Genomic DNA, 13,623 nt, shown 5'->3' with positions numbered 1-13,623 from the left:
ATGTTAAACTGAGCCCAGATGCTGGAACAACTTGGTGTATTACACAGAAACCTCTTATACTTCTCTTAGATTCTGGTTGCATTTGGTACAGAACATAAATTACATGATTATGTTCCTGTATTGCTCCAGTTGTCTTGTCATGCTGCTCAGAAGGAACTCAGGCCTGAAACAGTATAAGACCACTGCCTGGTGCTTAGCCACCTGATGCTTCGACAGCTTACCTAGCTCTACATTCTGGAGGACTCAGCTGGCCCAGAGGTGGTAAATGGAAGAACCAAGGAGTCAATACAATTAGGAGGCATATCTGAAGAGCTGCTTAATTTTTCCATTATGTTTATGTAAATTTTAGATGGGAATATATATAGAGAGATATCTATATATAGAGATAGATATTTACCCCTGTGTTAAACAAATCCTATGATTTATAAGCATCTCGGGATTTTATTCAAGAATGCCAAGGGTCTAATCTGCTTTCCAAATAATGAGTGTTAGAAATACTATTTTAAATATATAACTATTTGCTCCTCCAGATTCTTACCTACTATAAAATATTAAAATCAATAGTATATGTTCAGAAACCATTATGTTCAATTCTATTTCTAGCAGTGGTAGTAGAAAGTTTTTTCTATGGCTATGGCAACAAAGCTGGGCCTACAAGATGGGATCTGCACTGAAAACCCATCCTTACCCTAGGCACAGATAAACTCAACTGCCAGAGGGCAAAAATGAGTATCGAAACAGAACTCTACATATGGTAGGAACGTAAAAACTGGCTGCTGAAACCTCAGGAAACTCTACCCTAACATGTTTAAACAAATTCACACTTTGAAAACCAACATAAACCTATGGATTCTTGTAGTTTCACATCATTGTTCTTATGAATTTTCTAATTCACAGTCTGAAAGACTTATAATCCTAAATCCTTATTTCATAAAGGGACTACAACATAAACAAGAACAGACTTAGACAACACAAGTTTTCATGAAAAAATAAAGGTGATGGTAGTAAGGAAACAAAGGTTGAGAATAAATCCAGTACATTCCAAAGAAGGTAACAAGCAATGACACAGTATAGGTAGGCAGAACTCCCGAAGAAGAAAGAGAAATCAATTTAACTAGGAGAGCAGGGAAGGAAAGCACTAAAGAAAAAGCTGTGAAACGCTGGCTCGGAATTTATGGTGGGTAAAAATTCAGAGTAAAAATGGAACAGAAACTCACAAAGGAACACAGTTAATAAGACTCATTATCGTCCATCTTTCAAATACTTGGGGTGTCCATTTGTGAGGTAACTGATGAAAAAAATTACTGGGAAGTTTCTGTTATTTCCCTTATTTCATGTGAGCTTATAATACATACCTCTAGCATACAGCCTCATGCTTTCCATATAAGTTGCAAGGTTTTCTGCTACCAAAGTAACTAGGGCATGATTGTGCTGAAGTTGATTGATTAAGTCATGGCGGTAAAATACATGGGGACTTCGCTGAGTTTGACTGAAACGAGAAGAACTTAACAATATAATTAGGCAATTAAACTCCGTTGCATTCAAAAGAGCCTATACAATCTAAATTCTTAGCTACTACTTAAAAATGTTTAAATGGTTTTCCTCATGATAGAATTATACTCTTGGCCATTACTTTAATAACAATATCAAGTAATTTAAAAGAAAAAAATGCCTCAAAAATCAGACATTTATTCCATTATTATTTACACGGAAACTATACATTAATATTCTCCAATCTCAACATGGGCATCTACTTCAATGACTAACCTCTCTACTCCTATACCACAGAAATAATAGAGCACTTGTGTATGTTAACATGGTTATGTCCAGAATTATAAAACAGGAACATAACTCTCTTAGGGTACTAGCATCACAAACATTATGTCATAATAGTGAAGAATTTGATCAAAGAAAATGCTTTCTGTAAAATTTTATTTATTAGCCTTTCAAGGTACATTCTGGGACACTTGATTTGTACATGTATTTGCCAACATGTATCACCAGAAAGACATCTAGTTCCTTTCCAACATGTTCTGCTACCTTCACTGAAAGCAATTAACCTCTCAGAGCCATTACTATTCTAGTGGAGATGAAGCCACTGTACTGTGAAACAATATGTAAACTACTCTTTCTACAACAGAAAAATTAATTCATTTGAGAAAGGCAAAAAGGCATTACGTACAGTGGCCCCTCAATAAAAATATGTCTCTCAAATAAATGTTACTATTAGTAAGATACGTGTCTGGATTTTCTCTACTGTTTATCCCTACAGCTTTTCTAATTTCGTATTTTTTCAAGCCTTTGGAAAAAACCGAGACAAAGTTCAACCACTGAAACCAAAATATATATGGCCTTTTCTGTCTTAGGCATAATCACAATAATCTAGAGCTGCAAAGGATCTTTGTCAATCATCTAATTTTACACATAAGAAAATCACGTTTCTTTCAATTAGCAAATCTTTACAAGATACGACTATTTAGACACAATGGTCGTACCCAGGAATCCTGACCACACTATAAATATTCTTGGTACTAACACCTAGCGCTCTCTCACTCTCTCTCTCTGAACATTATTTTTAACTTTCCACGTTAACTATTCCAACTCTTAAAAAATACCAGGACAAATTATTCTACTAACCAGAATTTGGCATGTAAGATGATTAAAGACCAATATTTATAAATACACACACACACACACACACACACACACACACACACACACGTATGTATGTATAAACACACACACACACACATACATACCACTAACAGAAATTTAACTAAAATCAATCAAATATTTTAAACTATATCTTATCATCTTTCATGAGTAATACAGAATATTGCTGATTCTGGTATTTATCACTTAATTGTGGCTTACTTTCTCATCAATAAAATCAAGGATGTGAATATGTCATTTGTTCTAAATTAACCTTTCCCTTAGCCTATCAACTTCCCACTTTCTTTTGAAAAATATGCTTTTACCAAGTTACAGTGCTATTTTTTTCCCAATAAGATGTAAAAACAGAAATATTCAGACTTTCTGTTAAAAGCCTTACCTCAAATTTTGAGGGGCTTCACCGAACAAACTACAAATTTCTCTAATTTGTTTCAATGCAGGAATTACCCATTTGTCATTTGTACGAAGTTCTTCTATAAAGCGATCTATCCACTGGATCTTCTGTGTGTCACGGTCCTTAAACAAAAATAAAGTTTTAGATAGGTCATACACAGGAAAACTCCATCTCCAAAGATAAAATAGGGCTTCTTATAAATTATCACAAGCATGTAATAATGGCAGAAAAGAGCTTAGCAGTGTTAAAAAGCAATGAATATATTTTTATTTCACATTTACTACCAAAATGACAAAAAGTGAAACAGCACTATCCAATGTTTCAAAGAATTTTATCATATAATAAAATTCAGCAGTAATACAAAACCCCAACTGTTATTCTACATGGGACTGTTTTAGCATAGTGAGGGATACCAAAAATTTCTATTTAACCAAGAAAATAATGGTATGGCAACTAAGCTAAAAAGAGTTTCACGGAAAATAAAACTAAGGACATATGGACATATACACAAAAAGATGGACACATAAAAGTATTACAAACTCAAAATTATTTCAAATATGATCACTCCTCATACCTTATTTATTCCTTCCCCTAAATCAACAGTAATCAGAAATGCAGGTTTCTGCACCTAAGAAGTTTAAGTTTGGATTACTTTTTGTGTGTATGTCTCTGTTTAATGAAATAATTCAAACTGAAGGTTATTAGTATTTGATATACTATTTAATGAATTGTCACGAGCAAATGTTTTAAATGTTTTAAAAAAAATCAGAATCACACACACCTACTTGAGCTTACTAGCTCTCACCTAAATTTCAGTTCATCAGTGTAGCAAATAGTTTAAACAAATGGAAAATTATTTAATCAACAATTTTCATTTTACCATAAGTTAATAGTTAACATGATACAAGTTAGAATACAGGGAAGCTGTTGTGTGATTTGCTCACAGGCAAGGCTCAAAATGTTTACCATTTAGAAAATTCTATTAATTTTTCTTAATTTCCCTGTGAGCAAAGAAAACTCAAATCTCTTACCTCTTAAGCCCCTCATCAGCTTTAGTATCTTATGATCTATTTGAAACTGGTAATTTTAGCACCATGCATTTGACAATGTTATTACCATATAATCTGGTTTTCTCTTTTTTAATACTGTCTTTCTCCCAAGTAGACTAAAATGCTTTTCAGATGATACACAAAATTTTGACATAGAGACCTAACATGAGGAAGACAGACTTACACGAAGGAAGTGAGTCAATTCTTGAAGATCATTTCAAAACTAACATCAAAAGATGTAGAACTATTCTAGATTTAAGCCATCCTGAGAATGAAGGTTCACCTTACCTGTGAGCAACTATAATCTAGTATTTTTATGTGGGCACTGAGAGCCAGGTCCATGATGTCTACAGGTACATCATCACTGTGGGCCAGATTCCATAGTAGGTTCAACACTTTGTGCGCCATCACACCATCTTTATCATCTTCTGCAAGGCGACGTATCAGCTCAAGTAGCTTTTCACGCTGCTTTTTACTTGCATTTGTCCAGCTGGCCTAGAAAAAAAATTTAAATGACATGGAAACAACAAATTTACCCATCAGTGATAAAATCAGGCATCATGGAATTAACTATATTCATGGGAAAAACACACCTGAGCACAGAATTATTCTAGTAATAACTGAGATAAGATAGGGCAGAATTAAACATGAGGACCAAAACAAACAAACAAACAAACAACCCCACACCCAACCAAACAATACCCTCTTTATAGTTAAATACTTAACATCAGGGTTTTTCAACCTTGGTACTAACATTTTAGGCTGGAGAAATTTTTGTTGTTGGGGCTGTCCCGTGCACAGTACGATGTTTAGCAGCATCCCTAGCCCCTACCCAGTAGAAGCTAGTAGCAACTCTTCCTCCCAGCTGTGACAACAAAAACTATATCCATTTCCTGCCAAATTATCTCTGATAGTGGGGGTGAGAGGTGCGGAATTGACTTGCTGAAAACCACTGCCTGAGATTCAGTCTGTTATTAGTGAATTTAAAATTATACTAAGGGGTGCCTAGGTGGCTCAGTCAGTTAAGCATCTGACTTCTACTCAGGTCATGATCCCAGGGTCATGGCATTCAGCCCCAATGTCCCTCTGCCCCTACCCCACCCTGCTCTTGTGATCTCTCTCAAATCAATAAAATCTTAAAAAAGAAAAGAAAAATTGTATTAAAAGATGGCAATGACAACCTGATATATACAAAGATTTTCATAATAAATTTTAAAAACTGATGAGAGAACACTGTGCATGAATCATATAAAAACAAGACAGTCTAACAAAGTCTGTTCTTAACCAATAAAAACAATTTCTAATATGCAGAAATGACATGGTGCTATTACATTTCAATTTAGAAGATACAACACTCATTTAAAATCTCCACAATGGGGAAAAAAACCCCTCTGAAAATGGTATTTTTACAAATGCCCAGTTTATTCAATGCGCCTGGGGTGAGGTGTGTCTGATGGCGGCATGCAATGGGTAAAGGCCAGGGATGTTTTGCTAAACAATATGAGAAAGGTAGGTATAAAGCTGCTAATGAGTTTTTATTAGAAAATAAAGTGAAATCAACCTAACAGCAAACAAAAGAAGGATGACTATGCTAATTACAGGATATTCTTTCAATGGGATTATTACACATTTACAATTTGATAAATAAGGGCTATCTTGGAAGACAACTTTAGCGCATACTTATAATTCCTCATAGACCCCTCAAAATTATGAAAAACATAAAAACGTCTAAGGATACATGAAAAAAACTGAAATATTAGATATACAATTAAGAAGATCTTAAGTGGGGCGCCTGGGTGGCTCAGTGGGTTAAAGCCTCTGCCTTTGGCTCAGGTCATGATCCCAGGGTCCTGAGATCGAGCCCCACATCGGGCGCTCGGCTCAGCGGGGAGCCTGCTTCCTCCTCTCTCTGTCTGCCTCTCTGCCTACTTGTCATCTCTGTCAAGTAAATAAATAAAATCTTAAAAAAAAAAAAAAGATCTTAAGAAAGTTAACTGAAAAGTAACTAGGCATTACATGCCTCCTGAATTAAGAGCACATGACCACCTATGAAGTATTCTAGCAAAAGGGAAAAAAAAACCTCCACAAGCCTGTATTTTATACTATTGATATAAAACAACACAACAATCATTAATTATAGCTTCTTCAACAAATAGATTGCAGGGAGAATGAAAAAGAAAAAGGGGGAAACTAGATTCAAAGAGAGACGGATACAACCAATTACAAAGTATGGATCCTGATTCAAACAAATGTCAAAAATAATGATCTGAGAAAACTAAAGTTCAACACTATTTGACAGTACTACAGAACTATTAGATTTTTTTAGGTATGATAATGATAATATTTTTTCCTTCATGTACTCATCTCTGAGGGATATATACTAAAATAATTACACACAAAATCAACTAAGGAAAAAATTAGTTAAGAACACCTATTCATCCAAAGCCACCATATGGAGAGTGAAAAAGACCAACGACAGACTGGGAGAAATTCTTTGCAACACTTGAACTGATAAGGACTACCACTGAGAATGCCAAGAACTCCTACAAACCACTAAGAAAAAAACAAGCCAATAGGAAAAATTAGGAACAAAACTTCAGTAGGGTTTTCACAATAAAATAAAGAAAAAGCAACATATAAAAAGGTGTTCAACCTCATTAGTGATCAAGGATCTAAGAACCAATACCACAACGAGACACTTGACACCAAGCAGACTGTCACAAATCCAAAATTCTGACAAAAAACAACTGCTGGCAAGGATGTGAAAACCCTGACGTGACTGTACAATGGTATAACTGCTTTAAGAACAAAGACTTACTTAAAACTAGACTATGCAAATACCTATATAAAAACTAATCAACATGTCTGAAATCATTTGGTTCCAGTCCATAAAGAACTGCAAAGTGATCTGGACTTCATGCTTCCTCTGAATCATCTTTAGGACAAAGTTTCAATATTTCAAAAAACAGTGCTTGTTACCAAATAACAAGTGCTCAGTAAACACCAGCTTAGCCAAGGGGAGGGAAAAAAAGAATGCAATCCATGTTTGTATTTAGACTGTTATTATATTTAAATTATCCTTAAAAGAGGAGGGTTCGGGGGCTGTAACAGCAATTGACCTCTTTCTTCTTTTCTATTTCTACCATGGCCATCTTGATCATGTACGTGCGAATTCGGAAGTCATTTCAAGATTAAAACTGAATGACAATTAATTTTAGAGTACCCATGATAACGGATTCTATTATTTCCTAAGCTGCCTTTGATAGATTTCAAACTGAATTTTTCCGTAAGGCAATTATTTACAATTTTAATATACTTAAGATTCATCTTAAAATACAGACTCCCGGGCCTCATACCAAGTAATGCAGATTTACCTGGTCTGAGGTATAAGCCAGTAATTCACATTTTTTTCTTCTATTGGGAAATACCCATCAAGAAAGGTATAAATATATACCATTACTAAAGTACATAATGTAAACACCTGTGTAACAATTACCTAGATCAAAAAACAACATGGTAAGCAACATTTGAGAAGCTAGCTGGGGTCTTAATCTGAAGTTTATGTTAATGCAATCAAGGTATATGAATTATATGATTTTATTCCTTTCTTCAACTTTTATTAGACTCATCCATGTGGTTGAATTGCTCAAATCTGCTTCTTCTCACTGTTGTGAACTATTTCACTGTAGGAACATTCCACAATTTATCCATTCTCTTGCTTGCTATTACAAATAATTCTGCTGCAAATATTAAAGTGTTATCCTGGCACACATATGCATGAGTTCCTCTAGAGGATATATTGAAAAGTCAAATTGATGAGTCCAGAAAATTCTATACTTTTCAAGAAATACCAATCTATTTCCAAGATGGTTGTGGCAACTTATGTTCCCGAAGCAGTCAGTGTAACTGTTAGTTTAAACAAGATACCTTTATCATCCAATGCCAGTTGTTAACACAACACACCTCTACCCTTGTGAACACTGCTATTGCCTTAAAGTCGTATGTTCTTAATCCACATATTTACCAATCATACGGTTTTTACAAACCTAATACTAGCAACCATAGAGAGACCACAACACAATATGGCCTTAAAATGATACCAATGCAGGTATTGCTATAGGGGCACTCTTGGGCTACCTTATAAATTACACTTCCATTTGCCTGTGTACATCACCCCAGGATACCAAGATATTGGTAATCCCATTATTGACACTTTATTTTTTATTGCAACCAATCGTCCTTCCCTGAAGTCCTACAGAGCACCTGAACCTATTAATAAAAATTCAAACTGCTAGGGAAAAGGAATCCAAACTCACAACCTGAGTTTAAAAAAGATTCCGTATTTATAAGGGCTATTATTATAAAAATGAACATTAAGTTCTCATTGGAGGGAGCCTGGATGCTCCGTCATTAGGTGGCTGCCTTCAGTTTGGGTCATGATCCCAGGGTTCTGTGATTGAGCCCCGTATGGAGCCTGCTTCTCTCTCTTTCACTGCCCCCTGCTTGTGTTCCCTCTCTCGCTGTGTCTGTCAAATAAATAAATAAAATCTTAAAAAAAAAAAAAACAAAAAAAAAACCCCACAAGTTCTCATTAAAAAAAAAAAAACAAAACAAAAACGACGACCAATTCCTTCACACCAGGAATTGTTAAATAATTTCTATTGAAGTATTTATTGACTAAGAGCAACTCAAATATCTAATAAGGTAATTTTATTAAAACAAAGTGGCACAACTTTACTATGCTATTACCTTAAAGCAATCAAAAAGATGATCAAGTTGTTCAGGAGAAAAATCCCATGCTAACTTTGCCAGCAGATCATGTACGTTCTTCACAATGGCTTCATGCTTCCCTGCCTATTGAAAAACCAAAGAAAACATAGCACATTAGAATTTGAACAGCAGATAAAGTTGTGTATATTGACTGCTGACAGCTATTAAACTATTCCCACCAGCTTTATCTAAGGGTAGAACATAACAAAATTCATACATATAAAAAATGCTTTAGAACTGGCCTTTAAAACCTGACAAATTAATTTCTTGATATACATGGTTAATGTGTACTTGGGAATTCATGTGAGCCTTTATCTGAATTTACTGAATTTAAACGGGTCAATTTTAACATTACAATAAGGCACACCAATGGTACTGTTCCAAAACTGAAACCATAAGCGCTCAAAAGGAAAACTGAATGTTTCCTTGGTTTCTACAGACTCAAAAATGAAGCTGTGTAATCTAAAACTCAACAATACTTCCAAGTGATCCCAGTAAAAACCTGTCATTGAGGTAATCAAAGGAATCACCTAGTTTCTAGCTCTGAAACCAAAAACTTTACTTTTCTTTCAGAAAAGCTATAAATCCTTTGGATTATTACATGTCTACATAAATCAATCTAGTGATTTTAACTCTACTGACACTGAAGTTTGTTTTTCAAATTAAGTTTATGAAGAAACTAATAGAACACTGTGTGAATAAAATACTTCAGTCAAAAATTTGTAATGAATACTAAAAAACAAAACAAAACAAAAAAACCCCAAATTGCTAACCTGTACCAAACATACGCAACTGATGAATATTTAAAATATTATTAGCGGCTTCAGAGTGCCTAGTTGGCACAGTCGGTTAAGCATCCGACTCCTGGTTTCGACTCAGGTCGTGAGGTTGAGCCCTCTGTCGGGCTCTGCACTCAGCATGGGGTCTGCTTAAGACTCTCTTCTCTTTCCCTCTTGCTGTCCCTCCCCATGCTCTCTCTAAAATAACTACATAGATCTTTTTTCTTTCACAAATCTTTAAAAATATGTATTACTGGCTATTTTAAAAAGATTCTTGATAAGATTTCTATAAATCATGAGCATTTAAATGTACCAGAAGTCAAACCATGTAAGCGGTCATCCTGTTTCACAACTACTCTATTTAGTTTTTAGTATCTTTTTTGTAAAAAGCAAAGAGTCACATCTGAAACTTCTTACCTGTGCTGCCCAGATATTATCAAGATCTTGTAAAGTCAGAGCTTTTTCTTTAATGACAAAACGAAGAATCTTCTCTAGCTTTTCTACATACTGTGGTTGATGCAGACTATCTCGCAATACTATGGATAAGATATTGTTCTGCTGTATCCATTCCTAAACATAATTCAAAAACTTCTTTTAAAGAACAAACAAACACAGGAGCTTTTTAAAAAAATGTATGAAATATTATTCACACTTTCATTAGTAGGAATTAAAAAAAAAACAGACTAATGTAATAGGTTTATGTGCTGTTTTAATTCAAACTATGAAAAAACCTAGTAATTTCATATAACAATTTTGCACATACAGAAATGTTTCCATGAATCAGAAATAGTGCAATTATTAAGAAGATTCTACTCCAGGGGTGCCTGGGTGGCTCAGTCATTAAGCATCTGCCTTTGGCTCAGGTTATGATCCCTGGGTCCTGGGATTGAGCCCCACATTGGGTTCCTTGCTCCATGGGAAGTCTGCTTCTCCCTCTCCCACTCTCCTTGCTAGAGTTCCTCTCTCACTGTTACTTTGTCAAATAAATAAAATCTTAAAAAAAAAAAAGGTTCTACTCTAGCACTTACACAGGGAAGTGTTATTTAAGTATAGCAAGCACCATGGTTCAGGCAGAGTGGGCAACAAGATCCATTTTAAGATCTTTGGTTTCCTTACACTGGTTGTGATTTTGGTGAAAACACGCCCTTTTAATTTTTTGCTTTATTAACCAATTATGCTACTACTGCTTATCCAGTAGCACTTTAATCTTCCAAACAATCCCAATGAGGGAAATATTATCCTATTATGGAAGAGTAAACAGGCTCAGAAGTGTTAGAAGTGGAACTGAAAATAAGGCTACATGCTTCATAAGCCTGTGTTTCTGTAACACTACACTATGTTGCTGAATGGCATTTATTTTCTATACCAATAGAAGAAAACTAACTTACCATAGATACTTCTCTATTTTGTAGTTTTAAAATACTTAAGTATGCCACTTAAAAAATATTGGAGGAATAACTTAGTGCATGGTGTCTGACAGTACTGAACAGACATCTTAACAGAACTGACCTTGCTCTCAAAAAGGTAATAGGTTTATTACAAAAAGGTAACAGCCCATATTGTTTAATTTTACAGTATTCAACTTAATGAGAATAATAAAGTATTAAGCCCCCAAATGTGCTGGATAAGCACACTTCTCAGGTGGTAAAGGTCCATTTTTATTTCTAATCTGTTACAGGTACGTTTGTAAAACACAGGAAGTATGAGGCAATGTCAAATTGCTACAGAAGTTTCTAAACATTTGATGCCATTTTCTGTACTCCTCTAGCACTGGCAATGGTTCAAGGACCAGAAGCTGACCACAGACCATACTCTGAGAAGCAGCGTTCAGCTTCCCAACAAACTAGACGCACAAATCACATATACAAAATCAGATGTTTTACACCTAACCCCTAACACAGGGCCAATGTCTATGCTTCTTCCACATCCTCTTTATCACATCCAAATAGTTGTTTCCCCTATTAAACTGAAGCTGCCATGAGAGCAAGGTCAGTTCTGTTAAGATGTCTGTTCAGTACTGTCAGATACTATGCACTAAGTTATTCCTCCAATATTTTTTAAGTGGCATACTTATGTATTTTAAAACTACAAAATAGAGAAGTATCTATGGTAAGGGGTGCATGGGTGGCTCAGCTGGGTCTTGGCTCAGGTCATGATCTTATGGATTGTGGGATTGATCCCCACGCCAGGCTCTATACTCATTGGGGAGTCTGCTGGATATATTCTCTCTCTCCTTCGTTCTTTCTCCTTCTGCCCCTACCCCCACTTGTGTAACTCTCTAAAATAAATGACAGCTTCAAAAAAAAAGGGGGGGGGGGCAAAAAAGCAGGATCTATGGTAAAGTTTCCTAAACATTCAACATTAGAACAGTATGCACAGAAGTGCTTAAGTGAGGTTCTTAAAATAATAAAATATTAATTCATGTACACCTTCTTCCAGTAATTGTATTTCCTGTTTTAAGATCTGGAAGTGGCATCAGTGAAGTGAACGATAGGCCACTTCATTCATCAGGTACCAGATACTATCCAATCTATCCCCAAGATCACCTTTATCTACTCCACTTCAACCAAACCCTCCCAACAAGCTTATAATTACTTTGGAATACCTACATTCAGCAGTAAATTTATCAAAGATGTGTGAAGCTACCTGTATCACTACCAAATAAGCTATGTTATTACAAAAAGTTCTGAGAATTAAGAGTCATAAATCAGTCCCAACATGTCCCAGTCTCAAGGTTTTCTTTAAAATGTTATTACTATGTTAAGTAAAGCCATTCTAATTTTTGCCTTAGGCAGATTTTTATTCATGAAAGAAGAACCAAAGGACTTACTGCCATTCGTTCAGCTGTGAGCCACTCTTCCTCCTCAGGGTTACCATGTCGATGAGTGTAGTAAGACACACTAGATATCACCTTATTAACCTCATTCAGTGCATTCATCTTTCCATTGAAAGACGAAATTTGCAGTAATCTAGAAGAGAAAGTCAGTGTTAAATAGGATTCTAAATATTCACAGTTTATTTTAAGAGGAAAACATCTTACCTAAGTATCATTTTTAACCTAAATATTTCTAAATTTTTTACAGTTTCTTCTTGTCCTGGAACCCTTGAAGCCAAATTCTTCAAAGATTTAATAATCATTGAAAGGGCATCATTTTTGGCTTCATTCTTTGCTTCTTTTTTCAGCTCTTCATCAGTTAAGTTTTCTAAAAACTGTGGAACCATTTCTATTACTGGAAGAAAGTACTTTTTCACTGTATGAAGAGTGAGAAACTCATAGCATTGCCCAAATGGTCTGAAAGAAGAAAGACAAAAAAAACCTCTTGTAATACTCACTTTCTTACAATCAACTAGGACTAAACTCAGACTTACTTACATTGCTTTTAAAAAAATCCAAGTTATCAGTTAAAGAGGAAACCATACTTGAAAAAAAGAAAATTTTTTACCAAGGAATTAAGTAGCAATTCCTAGAACACACTGAAGATCCATTTGAAAACAAACTTACTTTATAAGGGCTGCGATTATTTGAACATTTAATGCTGATCCATTAATAAAACGATCATGCAAAATCTGGAACCCATTCAAAGTGCCAAACTTGTTGAGAAGATCCACCAGCCAACCCTGTAATAGAGTTAAAGAAAAAGACTGACTTCCTACTTTTAAGGAAAAAACACCATCTGAAGTAATTTGATTGAAACAAACTAGAAATAGGAAATTCAGAAACAGAAAATTATGTAAAATCATCTTTGAAATAAATTACATATTATTCACAGTAATCCCTGTCTATGAGAAAAAAGCATAAGCAGCAGTACAGATCAGATCAGTAGGGCACAGCTGGATTTACCAAAAGAGCTGGTGAACAGGAATTAGAAGCCATGTTTCTATTTCAGAGATCCCATTATAGAGTATCTTATTATCTGAAAGTTATTATTTAAAGTTTAGGGGGATTAAAAAAAAAATC

The 13,623-nt window shown here is 34.9% G+C and overlaps 1 protein-coding gene across 3 annotated transcripts in view; it reads right to left on the bottom strand.

Annotated features, from left to right (window-relative positions):
• USP9X (ubiquitin specific peptidase 9 X-linked) overlaps nt 1-13,623 on the bottom strand; it is a 162,876-nt gene that overhangs the window by 70,628 nt on the left and 78,625 nt on the right. For 2 of the 3 annotated variants that reach the window (XM_013057508.2, XM_004754912.2), the window contains exons 7-14: nt 13,168-13,283; nt 12,706-12,957; nt 12,496-12,634; nt 10,083-10,235; nt 8,866-8,970; nt 4,405-4,611; nt 3,053-3,189; nt 1,356-1,504 (exon numbers count right to left, since the gene is read on the bottom strand). In XM_013057508.2, coding sequence (XP_012912962.1) covers nt 1,356-1,504; nt 3,053-3,189; nt 4,405-4,611; nt 8,866-8,970; nt 10,083-10,235; nt 12,496-12,634; nt 12,706-12,957; nt 13,168-13,283 — 1,258 coding nt within the window. The remainder of the gene's footprint in view (nt 1-1,355; nt 1,505-3,052; nt 3,190-4,404; nt 4,612-8,865; nt 8,971-10,082; nt 10,236-12,495; nt 12,635-12,705; nt 12,958-13,167; nt 13,284-13,623) is intronic. The other variant, XM_004754913.2, reaches the window with a different exon arrangement.

The sequence above is a fragment of the Mustela putorius genome, unplaced genomic scaffold, assembly GCF_011764305.1.
Source record: "Mustela putorius furo isolate JIRA1106 unplaced genomic scaffold, ASM1176430v1.1 tig00003836_pilon_pilon_pilon, whole genome shotgun sequence".
In the NCBI taxonomy this organism is placed as follows: Eukaryota; Metazoa; Chordata; class Mammalia; order Carnivora; family Mustelidae; genus Mustela; species Mustela putorius.
The sequence above is the reverse complement of the archived record's forward strand: the minus strand, read 5'-3'. Positions and strand labels throughout refer to the sequence as shown.